A 17,627-nucleotide genomic window follows, 5' to 3' on the forward strand; every position below is an offset into this window, starting at 1 on the left:
TAATAACCCCTTATGACTTGCAAATATCTTCTCACATACAGTAGGTTTCTTTTCATTTTGTTAATGGTTTTCTTTGCTGTGCAGAAGCTTTTGTTTCCACTGAGGAGATATATTCTATATATAGATATATTCTATATATATATATATATATTTCCTATATATATATATATTTCCACAGAAAGATATTGCTAAGACTGATGTCAAAGAGTGTACTGCCTGTTTTCATCTAGGAGTTGTATGGTTTTGGGTCTTACATTCAAGTCTTTAATTCATTTTGAGTTAATTTTTGTGCATGCTGTGAGACAGGGGTCTAGTTTCCATTTTTTGTATGTGGCTGTCCAGTTTTCCCAATGGCATTTACTTAAGAGATTATCCTTTCTCCATTGTATGTTCTTTGCTCCTATGTCATAAATTAATTGTCCATATATGTGTGGGTTTATTTCTGGGCTCTCAATTCTGTTCCACTGAGCTATGTATCTGTTTTTCTGCCAATACCATGCTGTTTTGATTACTATAGTTTTGTGATATAGCTTGAACTCAGGGAGTATGATACCTTGAACTCAGGCAGTTCTTTCTTCTCAGGATTACTTTGGCTATTTGAGGTCTTTTGTGGTTCCATATACATTTTATAATTTTTTGCTCTATTTCTGTGAAAAATGCCCTTGGGATTTTGATAGGGATTGTACTGAATCTGTAGATTGCTTTAGGTAGTATGTACATTTTAACAATGTTAGCTCTTCTAATCCTTGAGCATGGAACATCTTTTCATTTATTTCCGTCTTCTTCAATTTCTTATATTTTTCAGTATGCAGGTCTTTCACCTCTTTTTGTTAAATTCATTCCTAGATATTTTATTCTTTTTGTTGTGACTGTGGGATTTTCTTAATTTCTCTTTCTGCTCATTTTTAGTGTATAGAAACACAACAGGTTTTTGTATGTTGATTTTGTACCCTGCAATTTTATTACATTCATTTATTATTTTTAGTAGTTTTTTGTGTGTGTGGAGTCTTTAGGGTTTTCTATATATAAAATCATATCATCCGCAAATCGTGTTCGTTTTCCTTCTTTTACAATTTGGATGCCTTCTGTTTCTTTTTCTTGCCTAATTGCTCTGCCTAGGACTTCCAATACTATGTTGAGTAAGAGTGGTGAAAGTTGGCATCCTTGTCTTCTTCCAGATCTTAGAAGGATAGCTTTCAGCTTTTCACCACTGAGTATGATGTTAGTTGTGGGTCTGTCATACATGGTCTTTACTATGTTGAGGTATGTTCCTACTATACCCATTTTATAGAGAGTTTTTAAAAATTATAAATAGATATTGAATCTTGTCAAATGTTTTTTCCGCATCTCTTGAGATGACCATCTGATTTTTATCCTTCTTTCTGTTAATCACAGTGTTTCACATTGACTGATCTGTGGATGCTGAGCCATCCTTGCATCCCTGGAATAAATCCCACTTGATCATGATGTATGATCCTTTAAATGTATTTGCTAACCTTTTTTCAGGATTTTTACATTTAGGTTCCTCAGAGATATTGGCCTGTAATTTTCTTTTTTTGTGTGCTGTCCTTGTCCGGTTTTGGCATCAGGCAATGATGGCCCTGTAAAATGAGTTGGAAAGTGTTTCCCCCTCTTCAGTTTTTTGGAAGAGTTTTGAAAAGCATAGGTATTAAACTTTCTTTGAATGTTTGGGAGAATTCACCTGTGAAGTTGTCTGGTCCTTGACTTCTGTTTTTTTGGGACGTCTTTGATTACTGTTTCACTCTCTTTACTAGTAATCAATCTATCAAGATTTTCCATTTCTTCATGATTCACTCTTATAAAGCTGTATGATTCTAAGAATTTGCCCATTTCTTCTAGGTTGTCCAGGTAGTTGGCATGTAGCTGTTCACAATATACTCTTCTAATCCTCTGTATTTCTATGGTATCGTATTTCTCCTCTTTCACTTCTGGTTTTCTTTATCAGAGCTTTATCCCTTTGTTTCTTAGTGAGTCTAGCTAAAGGTCTGTCAATTTTGTGTCTATTTCATTTCTTCTGACTCTGATCTTTATGTCCTTCCTTCTACTGACTTTGGGCTTCGTTTGTTCTTCTTTTTCTAGTTCCTTTGGGTGTAAAGTTAGACTGTTTGATATTTTTCTTGTTTCTTGAGGTAGGCCTGGATTGCTATAAACTTTCTTCTTAGTATTGTTTTTGCTGCATCCCGTAGGCTTTGTCATGTTGTATTGTCATTTGTCTTCAGGTAGTTTTTGATTTCTTCACTGACTCAATAGTTGTTCAGTAGCATGTTGTTCAGTCTCTACATATCTGTGAGTTTTCCAGCTTTCTTCTCATAGCTGATTTGTAGTTTCACACCACTGTGATTAGAAAAAATGCATGATATGATTTCCATCTTCTTAAATGCACTGAGACTTGTTTTGTGTGCCAACAGATGATCTATCCCTGAGAAAGTTCTATGTGGACTTGAGAAGAATGTGTATTCTGCTGCATTTGAATTGACTATACAAATCCATGAATCCATCTGGTCTAATGTTTCATTTAAGACCACTGTTTCCTTGTTCACAGGACATCTATTCATTGATGTAAGAGGAGTTTTAAAGTCCCCTACTGTTATTGTGTTGCTGCAAATTTCTCTTTTTAGGTCTGTTAATGATTGCTTTGTATATTTTAATGCGCCTATGCTAGGTGCATAAATATTAATAACTGTTATATCTTCCTGATGACTTGTCCCCTTCATCATTATATCATGTCCATCTTGTCTCGTTACCTTTTTTGGCTTGAAGTCTATTTTGTCTGATATATGTATGGCTATACCACTTTCTTTTGGCTGCCATCTGCTTGGAGTATCATCTTCCATCCCTTCTTTTGTGTCTATGTTTGTCTGTTGAGCTGAGATGGGTCTCCTGGAGGCAGTGTATAGTTGGGTCTTGTTTTGTAATCCATCCAGCCACTCTGTGACTTTTGACTGATGAATTCAATTCATTTACACTTATGGTGATTATTGGCAAATGAGGACTTAGTACTACTGCCTTTTAATCTTTTGTTTTCTGGTTGCTCTATTTCCCCATTGTTTCTTTTCCTTGTGTTTCTGTCTGCCACTTTGGTTTGGTGGTTTTGTATGATGTTTTTCTCAGTTTTTTTTTTTTATGTTTCGTGTCTCTGCTCTAGATTTATGTTTTGTGGTTACCATGAGGTTTGCATAAAATATCTCATAGATAAAATAGTCCTTTTTATGCTGAGAGCACCTTATCTTCACTTACCTATACAGGTCTGTCCTTCTCATCTTCCCCTTTTATGTTCTAGTTGTCATAAATTATCCCTTTTTAAGTTGTGAGTTTGTTACCAAATTGAAGTAGCTATAGTTATTTTTACTGCTTTCCTTCTTTTTGACTTTTATGCTGTAATAATGTGCTTAAAAACCTATTCTGACTGAGTTGTGATTTTTCTGATTCTATTTTACCTAACTCAAGGTTTTGTGTACTCTTGTCGTTTCATTTCAGGCAGAAGAGCTCCTTTGAACATTTCTTGTAAGGCAGGTCTAGTGGTGATGAACTTCCTCAGCTTTTGTTTGTCTGGGAAAGCCTTTATTTCTCTTTCATATCTGAAGGGTAACTTTGCTGGATAGAGTATTCTTAGCTGACAGATTTTATATTTCAGTATTTTGAGAATGTCATTCCACTCTCTCTTGGCCTAGAGTGTTTCTGTTGAGAAAACTGCTGATAGCCTAATGGGGTTTCCTTTGCAGGTTATCATCCTTTTTCCCCTGGCTGCCTTTAAAATTCTTTCTTTGCCATTGACTTTTGACAGTTTTAATATGATGTGTCTTGGAGAAGAAGGTCTTTTTGTGTTGAGGTAATTAGGTGTTCTCTTAGCTTCATGGACTTGTATATCCAGTTCCTTCCCCATGCTCGGGAAGTTCCCACTTATTATTTCTTTATAGTCTCTATTTATCCTTAATTTTTGCCATCTTAATTGCAATGTGCCTTCGTGTGGTCCTCTTCGGGATTACCTGTTCTTCTTGGACTTGGATATGTTTCCTTTCCCAGGTTAGGGATATATTCAGCTATTATATCTTCAAATATGTTCTCTGCCCCTTTCTCTCTCTCTTCTCTTTCTGGAACCTCAAAAATGTGAACGTTAGTATGCCTGGTGTTGTGCCAGATGTCTCAAACTGTCCTCACATCTTTTTATTCTTTTTCCTGTTCATCTTCAGTGATTTCCACTACTCTGTCTTCCACCTCACTGGTCCATTCCTCTGTACCATTTTGTCTACTGTTGGTTCCTTCTAGTGTATTTTTCATTTCAATGATTGTATTCTTCACCTCTGTTTGGTTGTTCTTTATATTTTCTAACTGCTAAAAACTTCTAATTTCTCTCTCTGTTCATCCATTCTTCTTTGGAGTTCTCTAATCATCTTTACAATCATTACCTTGAACTCTTTCTTGGGTAGATGGACTATCTCCACTTCACTTAGCTCTTCTGGGGTTTAAATCTTATTCCTTTGCTTGGAACATGTTCCTCTGTTGCCTCATTCTGCCTAACTTGCTGTTTTTATTTCTGTGTATCTGGTAGGTTGGTTGCTGGTGTGTGGGCTAGGTCCACAGGCTACGGGGCTGTGGTTGTCCTGGGGTTGGTGCTCGCCCACTGTTGGGTGAGGCTGGTTCCAAGGCTAGAACCGGCTCATTGGTGGCTGGGATAGGGGATTCTGGGTCTGGTGCGTGCCCTCTGGTAGGTGGAGCTAGGTCCCAGGGTCTCTGCATGCAGGGCCCTGGGTGTCCCAGATCTAGTGCCTGCCCAGTGGTGTGTAGAGCCTGGTCCTTGGCCCTCTGGTGGGCAGGGCTGTGTCCCGGGGAAGGTGTGGGCTCAGGGGGACTTAAGGCTGACTGTCTGCTGTTGGGTGGGGCTGTGTCCCTGCCCAGTTAGTTGCTTGGCCTGAGGCTTCCCAGTCCTGGTGCCTTAGGGCTGGGGGGTGGGGTGGGGCTGGGTCCTGTGGCTAATAAGCTACAAGGATTCCCAAATGGCGCTTGCCAGCAACAGAGTCCATGTGGCAGAACGAGCTCCCAGAAATGGCTGCCACCATGCCTATGTCCCCAGGGGTGAGCTCCAATTAATTGCTTCCTGCCTCTTGGGGAGACTCTCCAAGATCAGCATGTGCGTCTGACCCAGGCCCCTTTCAGATTACTGCTTCTGCCCTGGGTCCTGGAGCAGGTGAGATTCTCTGTGAGCCTTTTAAGAGTGGAGTCTCTATTTTCCACAGCCCTCTGGCTCTCCCAAAAGTAAGCACCGCTGGGCTTCAAAGCCAAAAGTTCTTGGGGCTCATCTTCCTGGAGTAGAACCCCCAGGCTGGGGGGCCCAATGTGGGACTCAGACTTTTTGCTCCTTGGGGAGAACCTTGCAATTGTAATTATTCTTCCATATGTGGGTCACCCACCCAGCGTATGGGTCTTGCCTATACTGCGACTCCCCACCACCTACCCATCTCGTGGTTCCTTCTTTAAATCTTTAGTTGTAGAAGATCTTTTGCAGTAGGTTCTGGTCTTTTTCATCGACAAATGTTCCGTAAATAGTGGCAATTCTGGTGTGCCTATGAGAGGAGGTGAGCTCACACCATATATAAAAAGTAACTAAAAACGGATCACAGACTTAGCTATATAGAAGCTTAATCTCTAAAATTTCCCAGAGAAAACAGGAGACTATCTTAGTGACTTCTAGTTAGGCAAGGACTTCTTTAAAAAGGACATAAAAGGCACAACTTACAAAAGAAAAAACTGATAAACTGAACTTCATCAAAATTTAAAAACATTTGCTCTTCAAAACGAAGATAAAAATAAAAGATCAAAAAAAAGGGCAAGGCACACAACAGGGAAGAAATTTTTGCAAAACAAGTATTTGATAACAGACTTATATCCAGAATGTATACAGAACTCTTACTACTCAATAAGAAAACTAACAAACCACCCCCACAAAACAAGCAACAGATGTGAACACATATGAATGGCAAATAAGTACACAAGAAGACAGCCATCACCATTAATCAACAGTCAATAAAACCACAATGAGGTATCACTGTGTATACACTGGAATGGCTAAAATTTAAATGATGGACAATACCCAGTGTTGGCCAGGATGCACTGCAATTGGAGCTCTCATATGTGGCTGATAGGAATGCAAACGGTACAGCCACTTTGGAAAACAGCTGGCAGTCCCTTATAAAGTTAACCGTATACTTACCATGTGACCTAGCAATTTCACTCTGAGGTATTTACCCAAGAAAAATGAAAACATATGTCCACAAAAAGACTCATACACTAATGTTCACAGCAGCATTATTCATAATAGCCCCAAACTGGGAACAACCGAATAACCATCAACTGATGAATTGCTATCCATACAATGTAATTCCACTGGGCCATAAAAAGGAACAAATTACTGATATACACAATAAGGATGAATCTCAACAGCACTATGCTGACACAAAAGACTGCAAACTGGATGAGTCGATCTATATGAAGTTACAGAAAGAGCAGCATTAAAGTGACAGAAAGCAGACCAGTGCTTGCCAGGAGGTGGAGGATCAGGGCGGCAGACAGACCGCGAACGGTCATAGTCTGGAAACGGTCTATATGGTGACGGTGGCGGCGGTTACACGAATGTAGACAATCTGTGAGAATTCTTGATTTGTACCCCTAAATTTGGTGAATTTATTGTATGTAAATATACCCCAATAAAGCTTACAAAAAGAAAAGAAATACTTTACTTTCACGCCAGGACCAAAACCAGACAGCCTGTTACCTAGTCACCTCCTGACCACAGAGGGTGAAGGAGGTGTCACTTTGATCCACTACCTGCTGCTGCAGAACCAGCTCCCGGCGGAGAAGCCTCATGCAGGGGCACTGTAGACAGTCCACTGGGAGGAAGACGATCGTCCTTATTCTCACTGTTGAGACTGACAGGCTGCTAGAAAGTAAGGACACAAGAAAAGATTTGAACACCTCAAGCACCCTGTTACAAAATAACTGGCAGATCTTCAACTTCACATGTTAAACAGAAAAAAAGGTATATACATAACCGAGAAGTAAAACATTTTCAGCCTGCCCCCAGGAATGTGGTCAAAGTTCCTTTATTTATAATAATTTATATTTATAAATTATATATATATATAATTATATTTATAATTTATATATTATATATATAATATATATATAATATTATATATATTATATATATAATATTGTATATATATAATATATAGGTATTATATATATATAAAATATATAGGTATAATATATAGGTATATATATATATATATACCTATATATATATAGGTATATATACCCTATATTATATAATATATATAATATATATATAATTATATTTATAATTTATATATATATCATATATATTTTATATTTATAATTTATATTTATTAAAGATACTACTGCTTTTTGAGCACCTATTACATTCCAGGAACCATACAGGTATGTGCTTTATTATTATTTTTTGTCATTCAGAACACATATATTGAACACTTTATATGTTCTAAGAATTGTTCAAAACGCTAGTAATATAATAGTGAACAAAACCATGTTCCAGCTGTCCTGAGCTTATACTGCATGGGGAGAAGGGCCATATAAATATTACTTAATTTAGTCCTCAGAAAAAGCCATGAAGTCTTAATCTTTCCATTTTTCAAATAAGAAAACAAAGGCATGGAAAGGTTAAATATCTTGTGTAAGCTAAGCCACCTAACCTGTGGCAGAGCCGGGATTGGAAGCCAGGTCTGATTCCGTAGCCCAGGCTTTGCCTTAGGTTTCTAGCAAGTGTACTAATATCAGGCTTTCAAAATCGAGCATACTTTCTTGATTTGGATCATCAGATTCTGAACATTTGTTTAAAATCATTATTATGCCTTGAAGGGAAGACTGAAGAAAAACTTTGCGTAAATGTTCACGTTGTCTTGGATCCTATACCTAAGTATAGGAAAGTCTTATCCCAAAGTGTAACCTGACAAGTAAATCTGAGAATGCCATTTTAGGTAAAGAGATGAAAAGTTAAAGGAAAGTGACCAAAAATTTTTCGTTTTAAAAAATGACATGTGTAAGTATAAAACTATATAAACTGACTACATTACTGATAATTAATGACAAAAATGAGCTCCTACCCACTCCATACAGACCTGGTGTCCTACAACTGTGTCTGAAAAAGTAAAATTGCTAAATTCATGTCTTATCAGTATGGCTTGTTCCTGTCTAGCCCATAACCCCAGTTGTAAGTAAGAAAACACATTTTATAGGCAATGCACACTTAAGTTTAATACCTGGATATCAAATTTTAAAGCAGAGGGGAAATCCAGTTCACAAAGAAAATCTGAAAGATAGCACTTTGGGGAAATCCTCGCAAAGTATGTAAGAACTCAGGACACAGCAGATTCTTTCACTGCAGCTTTTTAAATGGAGTCTGAAGGATATACTGCATGTTTCTGCAGAACAAAGTCTCAACCTCAGCTGTAATACAGTTACCCATCTAGGCCATTAGTCTTGAGCCTCAGTGCAAAAACCTTAATTTTAATAAGAGGACGCACATTTATTTTCTCTCTTGTGTGTTGAAAGTTAGTGTCACTTACATACTCAGCTTCTGGGGATGCACACGATCTGGGCCTGTCCTCCTGCAGCAGGTCGAGCTGGAGCGGGGAGCTGCTCTTTGAGTTAATGAGGGGGTGCCCTTCATTCTGGGTCCCCCACTTTCCCTCACCGCTCCTTTGGCTGATGGCTGAAGATGGTGGGCCTGGATTTGGAGGCACTGCTGATACCGAGGCGGGTATTTCAGAAGAGCCTGCTGCTCCCAAGAATGGATATGGGGAGAATGGTGGTAACAAGAGAGGACAGATAGCGGGGTCATGCAGGAAGATGTTCATAAAAGTATCTAAGCAAGCAGAGGGCAGAGCTGGGAAAGACTGCAAGCCATTGGGGAAAGGCGGCTCAGGCAGACTCTGCAACACAGTTTCTGAGGCTGCACGTTCTCTCCCCAGGGAGGTCATGGTTGGGAGGGGAAGGGCTTGGACTAGGCAAGGTGCCTGGCTGGGAACCACCACTGCAGCCTGGAGCAATGGGCCAGAGGCATAAGGAGAGGAGGTGGAGGAAGGGCACCAGGGCTGTCCATCCTGGGCCTCTCCTACGAGGTGGGGACAGAAGTCATCCTTAGTGCCCTTGCTGTCTGACCACATGAGCAGCTTCTTACGCTTGTGCTTCCCCTTCCTGCAACCAGCGGATCGGGTAGGCTTGGAAGCAGAATCTCCTGAAGGGTAAAGAGGAAGGCGTGTTACAGAAAACTAAGCCAGAACAGAAGAGAAGGACAATGTTGATAGATAATTCTAAGTAGATTTTACAAGGAATAAACATTGGCCGATAGTAACTATGTCCACTGCAGGGATGACAGAAAATAGCTCTGAAAAGATGAACAAGATCCTGGGTAAAAGCTGTTGCTATAAAATAAACTTATTTCAGTATCTCTCAATCAGTTTCTTACAAGCAAAACTCCTATACTCCACTCCGTATCTCCCAGTACTCACGTATGATTTATAAATTTGACAACTATGTTGATAAAGGGAATATATTTTTAAAAATTTAACTACCTTGAACATCTGAATATGTAGCTTTGCTTCTGCTTTCTTGCTGAAGATAGGAGCCGTAGGGCGATGACAGAATCCTGTCCCGGAACTGATCCCCATAACTCTGTTCTTCCTTCTGCGTGTGGGCTGACAGCACAGCTTTTGTGAGCCCTATGTGTTTAAACTGTTGTGAGGCCAGTGGAGCTGGGTGTGTGCTGAGGGTCCAGGGCTCACAGGGCAGGGTGCCAAGCTCTGCTGGACTCAATTCTGATGAAGTGGAGGAAGACATTTAATTTTAACTCCTACCAGTTATTTTGCATTTATTTACTTTCACTAATTTAGTTATCTTTCAAGAAATGTTTACAATCATTACAACAGCTGGAACATAAAACCTTCATCAATCTAGCAGATAAATTTTTAATTTTTCTGCCTTTCTTTATACTCTTTGTACACTTGTATATATGTTTTAGAGTTGTAATACTCAATGTACATACTTATTTAAATCTTGCTTTCATTGTAAATATTCTTCTATCTCCCTGAATTCTCCAAGAAATTGTTATGTTTGGATTTATTTTTCTTAATATGTAATATATCCACGTGGTTCAAAAATCAGCATGTATTAGAAAGACATTTACTAGCTTCTCCCTATCCCTGTACACAATCTGCCTAGTTCTCATTTATTCTCCCCACAGAAAACCATTTCTTTTATTTCCTTATGTATCTGTCTACTTTCTTTACACATCTATAAGTAAGCATGAATACAGATTCTTATTCTTCACCTCCATGTTTACCCAAACGGCATATAATCTTGTACACTAGCCTGCAATGTGTTTTTTCATTTAACAATATCCCTTTTATCAGTGCATCACATATGATGTATTTATGACTTTTTACTAAAGTAAGCATCTGTAGATGGATGCTGAGTTGCTTCTAAACATTACTTCTTCCAGGTACAAAAGACTATATGGTGGACACTGGTGGGTTCTCCCAGTGTCCATTCCACCTCTCCCCTGCTGTGTGGTACTGAGGTGTGGGTGGGCATGCCCCCATTCCGCTTCCAGAAACAGGCACTGACTAGTGTAAGTCAACACAGCGGAAGGACTTGGGATTGTGGCCAAGATGGAGGAACAGGGACTAGACTGACCTTCCCACCTGAAACAACCAGGAAGGGACTAAATATATGAAACAATAAGTTCCAAGACACTGAACATCAGGTAACAAAGGAGAGTGACTCTTAAGGGATGGAAAACAAGGTGAGCCCCATATCTGCCCGGCTTACTGCCTTGAGAGTTTCTGAGGAGCAAGGTGGGGAAACCAGGTGAGCCTTGTGGGATCCCTGAGAGCAGAGGCAGAGCTGAGAGTCTGGGGAGGCCACGGTGGCTGGAGTTTTCAGGAAGAGAAGTGTAGAGGACAGCTGCACAGAGAGGACTCCAGACAGCTGCAGGGACCCCAGAGTCCTCACCAGTGCACAGATGGGAGGAAAAAAATCACCTGAAAGGATCAGACCGAAGCTCACACCACCTGGAGAACAGGGCTCACTCCCAACAGCCAGACTAGAAAAATCTCATAATCCATGGGCATTGGGTAGAATGCTCTGAAGGGTCTTGCCTCAGTAGCAGAGAAGAATTAGGCCTACCCTACACTGCTCTGGTCCAGCCTAACCAATTTTAAAAGCAAAGCCTGAAAAGACCAATCTGTTTCCACATTGCTTAACTGGGTCCCAGGATAAAGCTCAACGGTGCTCACAGCAATACAGAAATATTCAGCACCCAATCACAGTACCTGGCATCCAATCAAGGACTAGGCATGCAAAGAAGCAGGGAAATACAACCCACAATAAGGAGAAAATTTAATCAAGCAAAACCAACCCTGGGCTGGCAGAGATGTTAGAATCGGCAGATAGAACGTTAATAGTTATTATACTGTATTCCATACAGCCACAGGGAAGATTAAATATGTTATATAAAGACGTGGAAGATATATTAAAAACATCCAAACAGAACTCCTGCAATGAAAACTAAAATATGTGAGTTGGAAAATATACTGAATGGAAATAACAACAGATTAGATATTGTAATAGAAAATACTAGTGAACCTGAAGACATAGCAACAGAGACTGTCCCAAAATGAAACAAAGACCTAAAAAATTGAAAAAGGCTTAAATGAACAGAGCATCAGTGGACTGTGAGGCAACTTCAAGCAGCCTATATACCTGTAACTTGAGTCCCAGAAAAAGGGGAAACAGAAAAAATATTTTAAAAATAATGGAAAACATTTTTTTCTATTTGATGGAAACTCTAAACCTACAAATCCAAGAAGCTCAATGAACTCCAAGCACAAAAAACATGAAGAACACTACATCATGGACATCACAATCAAATTCTTTTTTAAAAAATTAATTAATTAATTAATTTTTGGCTGTGTTGGGTCTTCGTTGCTGTGCGTGGGCTTTCTCTAGCTGTGGTGAGCGGGGGGCTACTCTTCACCGCAGTGCGCGGGCTTCTCATTGAGGTGGCTTCTCTTGTTGCGGAGCACGGGCTCTAGGTGCGCGGGCTTCAGCAGCTGTGGCACGTGGGCTTCAGCAGTCGTGGCACGCGGGCTCAGTAGTTGTGGCTCATGGGCTCTAGAGCGCAGGTTCAGTAGTTGTGGCGCACAGGCTTAGCTGCTCCATGGCACGTGGGATCTTCCTGGACCAGGGATCAAACCCATGTCCCCTGCCTTGGCAGGCAGATTCTTAACCACTGCACCATGAGGGAAGTCCCTCAAATTCTTGAAATTAATGATGAGGAGAAAATCTTACAAGTAGCCAGAAAAAAGACATGCAAACAGTACATATGACAGCAGACTTCCTGCAAATGAGAAGACAGTGGAGCAGCATCTTTAAGGTACTGAAAGATAAACACTGTCAACCTAGAATTCTACACTCTGATAAAATGTCTTTAAAACAAGAAGGTGAAATAAAGACATTTTCAGACATACAAAAATGGGAAGAATTCATCATCAGTAGGCCTGTACTACAAGAGGAAGAGAAGGAACACCCTCAGGCAGAAGGAGAGTGACATCAGACGAATCTACGTAAAGGAATGAAAAGCACTGGAAGAGGTAACTACAGGGGTAAACATTTAAACCTCTTTCAAAGATAATAACTATGTAAGTAAGCATAATAACAATGTAGTGTGGGATTTCTAACATATGTAGAAATATATGCCAATAGACAAAGGCCAAAGGGGGGAACTGGAAGTATAGTACTTTAAGGTCCTTATACTATGCATTAAGTGGTATAATATCTCTAGAAGGTAGACTGGCAAAAATTAAATATATACATCATAAACTCTAAGCAACCACTAAAATAAAGCCCACGTTAAATACCAAGATATACATAGGTTAAAAGTAAAGGGTGGAAAAAGATATAACATGTTAACACTAATCAAAAGAAAAAAAAAGAACGCTGGAGTGAATATAGTAACATAAGACAAAGTATATTTTAGAGCAAAGAATAGACAAGGGATAAGAAGGTCATTTCACAATGATAAAAGGATAAATTCATCAAAAGGACACAGCAATTCTAAACATGTATGCACAAAGTAAGAAAGCTTCAAAATGCATGAAGCAAAAACTGATAAAATGGCAAGGAGAAATAGACAAGCCCACAATTACAGCCAGAGACTTCAACACTCCTCCTGAGGTACAGCAAGGATTCAGAAAACTGGGGGATAGAGAAGACTTGAACAAGACTATCAACCAACCTGACCTAGTTCATACAGTGGGCAGAATAAACATCCTTTCCAAGTGCATACAGAACATTTACCAAGATAGACCATATACAGACCATAAAACAAGCCTCAATAAATTTAAATGAATTCAAATTTTGTATTTTCTCTGGCCAAAATGGGATTAAATTAGAAATCAACATAAAGAGGTCTGGAAAATCTCTAAATATGCTTTCTAAATAATATATGATGATATATATATATATATATGACATTTGTGATAATGTAAATGATTTCAAAGAAGATATAAAAAGGGATATTAGGCAGCACTTGAACATGATGAAAATGAAATGAAATACATCAAAATGTGTGAAATGCAGCTGAGAGTAAAAGGAAAATTTACACTAAAATCCACTAGGGAAGAAATATCTGAAATCAATGACTTCAGCTTCCATCTTAAGAAACTGGAAAAACAAGAGCAAGGTAAAACAAAAGTAAGCAGAAGAAAGGAAATAAGAAAGATCAGAGTAAAAATCTGTTAAGTATTGTAGAAAACAGAAAAATAATAAAGAGAGAAAATCAGTACAATTTTAAGCTGGCTCTTTGCAGAGAGCAGTAAAATTGATTAAACTCTAGCAAGACTGATGAGGAAAAAAAGAGCAGATATAAGTTACCAATTTCAGAAATGATAGAGGAAACATCACTAGAGACCCTACTATCACTAGACATCAAAAGAATAATAAGGGAACATTATAAACAACTTTTTCCAATAAACTTGACAACTTAGACAAAATCGACCAGTTCTTTGGGACATACACACTAACAAAGATCACTCAACAAGAGGTAGAAAACCTGAATAGCCCCAAATCTACTTAAAAAATTGAATTTGTAGTTAAAAACTTCTCCACCAAGAAAACTTCAAGCCCAGATGGCTTTACTGGTGAGTTTGAGCAAACATTTAAGGAAGAAAAAATACCAATTCTACATAAAGTCTTCTAGAAAACTGAAGAGAACAAAACACTTCCCAGCTCATGCTATGAGGCCAGGAGTATCCTGATACCAAAACCAAAGTCATTAAAACAAAAGCAAACAAAATGACAGACCAATAGCTCTCATAAACATAGATCTCGAAATTCTTATGAAAATTTTAGCAAAATGAATCCAATATATAAAAAAGGAAATACATCATGACCAAGTGGGGTTTAACCCAGGAATGCAAAGATATTTTAACATTTAAAATTGGAGAAGACACAAATACATGGAAGGATATTTCGTGCACATGGACTGGAAGAATCAATATTGTTAAAATGTCCATGCTACCCAAAGCAATATACAAATTCAAGGCAATCTCTATCAAAATTCCAATAGCATTTTTCAGAGAAACAGAACAAACAGTCGAAAAATTTGCATGGAAACATCGAAGACCCTGAACAGCCAAAGCAATCTTGAGAAAGAAGAACAAAACTTTTGCCCAGCAAAGGAAATGATCAACAAAATGAAAAGGCAACCAACTGAATGGGAGAAAATATTTGCAAATCATATACCTGGTAAGTGGCTAATATCCAAAATATATAAAGAACTCATACAATTCAACAGCCAAAACAACAAAAAAATAAGCAATCTGATTTAAAAATGGGCAGAAAACCTAAAAAGACATTTCTCCAAAAAACACATACATATGGCCAAGAAGCACATGAAAAGATGCTCAACGTCACTGATTATTAGAGAAATGAAAATCAGAGCTACAGTGAGATGTCACCTCACACTGGTGAGAATGGCCATCATCAAAAGGTCTACAAATAATAAATGCTGGAGAGGGTGTGGAGAAAAGGGAACCCTCCTACACTGTTGGTGGGAATGTAAATTGATACAGCCACTGTGGAGGACAGTATGGGGGTTCTTTAAAAACTAGAGTTGCCATATGATCCTGCAATCCCACTCCTGGGCACATCTCCAGAAAAGACAAAAACTGCAAAAAGATACATGCACAGCAGTGTTCACAGCAGCACCGTTCACCACAGCCAAGACATGGAAGCGACCTAAATGTCCATCAACAGAGGAATGGACAGAGAAGATGTGGTACATGCACACAATGGAATACTACTCAGCCATAAGAAAGAATGAAATAATGCCATTTGCAGCAACACGGATGGACCTAGACATGGTCATACTAACTGAAGTAAGTCAGACAGAGAAAGACAAATATCTTATGATGTCCCTTACATGTGGACTCTAAAAAAATGATAAAATGAACTTATTTACAAAACAGAAACAGACTCACAGACTTAGAACACAAGCTTATGGTTACCAAATGGGAAAGGTGGGGGAGGAGGAGGGATAAATTAGGAGGTTGGGATTAACATATACAAACTACTATATATAAAATAGATAATCAACAAGGACCTATGCATGGCACAGGGAACTCTACTCAATACTCTGTAATAACTTATATGGAAAAAGCATCTGAAAAAGAATAGATATATGCATATGTACAATTGAATCACTTTGCTGTAGTATACCTGAAACTAACACAACATTGTAAATCAACTACACTCCAATATAAAATTAAAAAATAAGATAAAAGAAGATTGGTCAAAAGCCAAAGTAATAATAATAATGTGTTTGTAAGGATGTGGAGAAAAGGGAACCCTTGTGCACTGTTGGTGGGAATGTAAACTGCTGCAGCCACTTTATAAAACCGTTCGGAGGGTCCTCAAAAAATGAGAACTATCATATGAACCAGCAATTTCACTACTGGGTATTTATCTGAAGAAAACAAAAACACTAATTTGAAAAGATAAATGCACCTCCACGTTCACTGGAGCACTATTTACAACAGCCAACACATGGAAACCACCTAAATATCCATCAATGGATATGTACAGAGAACCTCTGGTCTACACACACACGCACACATACATACAGGAATATTATCCGGCTATAAAAAAGGATGAAATCTTGCCATTTAAACAACATAGATGGACCTTGATGGCATTATGCTAAGTAAAATAAGTCAGACAGCGAAAGACAAATATCATATGATCTCTCTTATATGTGGAATCTAAAAATAAATTGCTTAAAAAAGTCAAGCTCACAGATACAGATAACAGACTGGTAGTTGCCAGAGGTGGGGGGTGGGTGAAATGGGTGAACTGGTTTTTTTTTTCAGTTTAAATAAACTGAATGAAATAAAAATAGTTAATTCATCATATTAACAAACTGAAAAAGAAACTAAAAAAGAAAAATCTTATGATCATCTCAACAGATGGAGAGATTTGACAAAATCCAACATCCATTTCTGATAAAAAAAATTCTGAGGATATTAGGAATAGAAGGGAACGTCCTCAATTTGATAAAGTACATTTATGAAAAATCTAGGACTAACATAATTAATGTTTTTTCTCCAAGATCAGGAAAAACATAAGAATAGTTGCTCTTGCAACTTTTATTCAATATTTATTAGAGGTTCTAGCCAGTTCAAGAAGGCAAAAAACAAACAAACAAAAGATTAAAAAGAAGATTGGAAAAGAAGTAAAACTGACTTTCATAGACATGATCATACATGTAGAAAATCCTATGGAATCGACAAAAAGTTTCTAGAACTAATAAGTGAGTTTAGCAAGCCTGTAGAATAAAAGATTAATATACAAAAATCAATTATATTTCTAAATACTAGCAACAAACAACTGGAAACTGACATTAAAAATAATCCTATTTATAATATGAAATACTTGAGGTTAAAACTGACAAAAGATATGCAAGATCTGTACACTGAAAACTGTAAGCTATTACTGTGAGGAATTTAAGAATACCTAAATAAATGAATAGATATACCAGGTTCATGGATTAGAGGACTCTACATTTTTAAGATATCAATTCTCCCCAAGTTGATACATAGATTCAATATATCAAATCAAATCCCTGCAGGGAGTATTTTTTTAATTAAAAAAATTTTATTTACTTTATTTATTTTTGGCTGCGTTGGGTCTTCGTTGCTGCGTGTGGGCTTTCTCTAGTTGCGGTGAGCGGAGGCTACTCTTCGTTTTGGTGTGCGGGCTTCTCATTGTTGTGGCTTCTCTTGTTGTGGAGCACAGACTCTAGGCACGCAGGCTTCAGTAGCTGTGGCTCGTGGGCTCAGTAGTTGTGGCTCGTGGGCTCTAGAGCGCAGGCTCAGTAGCTGTGGCACTCGGGCTTAGCTGCTCCATGGTATGTGGGATCTTCCCGGACCAGGGATTGAACCCGTGTCCCCTGTGTTGGCAGGCGGATTCTTAACCGCTGCACCACGAGGGAAGCCCCGCTGCAGGACTTTTTG

At 38.5% G+C, this 17,627-nt stretch overlaps 1 protein-coding gene across 1 annotated transcript in view; it reads right to left on the reverse strand.

Moving 5' to 3' along the window:
• Positions 1-17,627, reverse strand: part of PER3 (period circadian regulator 3) — a 66,567-nt gene that overhangs the window by 16,726 nt on the left and 32,214 nt on the right. Inside the window, 3 exon segments of the mRNA XM_089901864.1 lie at positions 6,844-6,955; positions 8,622-9,292; positions 9,630-9,872. Coding sequence (XP_089757990.1) covers positions 6,844-6,955; positions 8,622-9,292; positions 9,630-9,872 — 1,026 coding nt within the window.

Source organism: Delphinapterus leucas, chromosome 1, assembly GCF_059928025.1.
Source record: "Delphinapterus leucas isolate spDelLeu-1000000601 "Yukka" chromosome 1, BTC_Dleu_Yukka2, whole genome shotgun sequence".
Taxonomy (NCBI): Eukaryota; Metazoa; Chordata; class Mammalia; order Artiodactyla; family Monodontidae; genus Delphinapterus; species Delphinapterus leucas.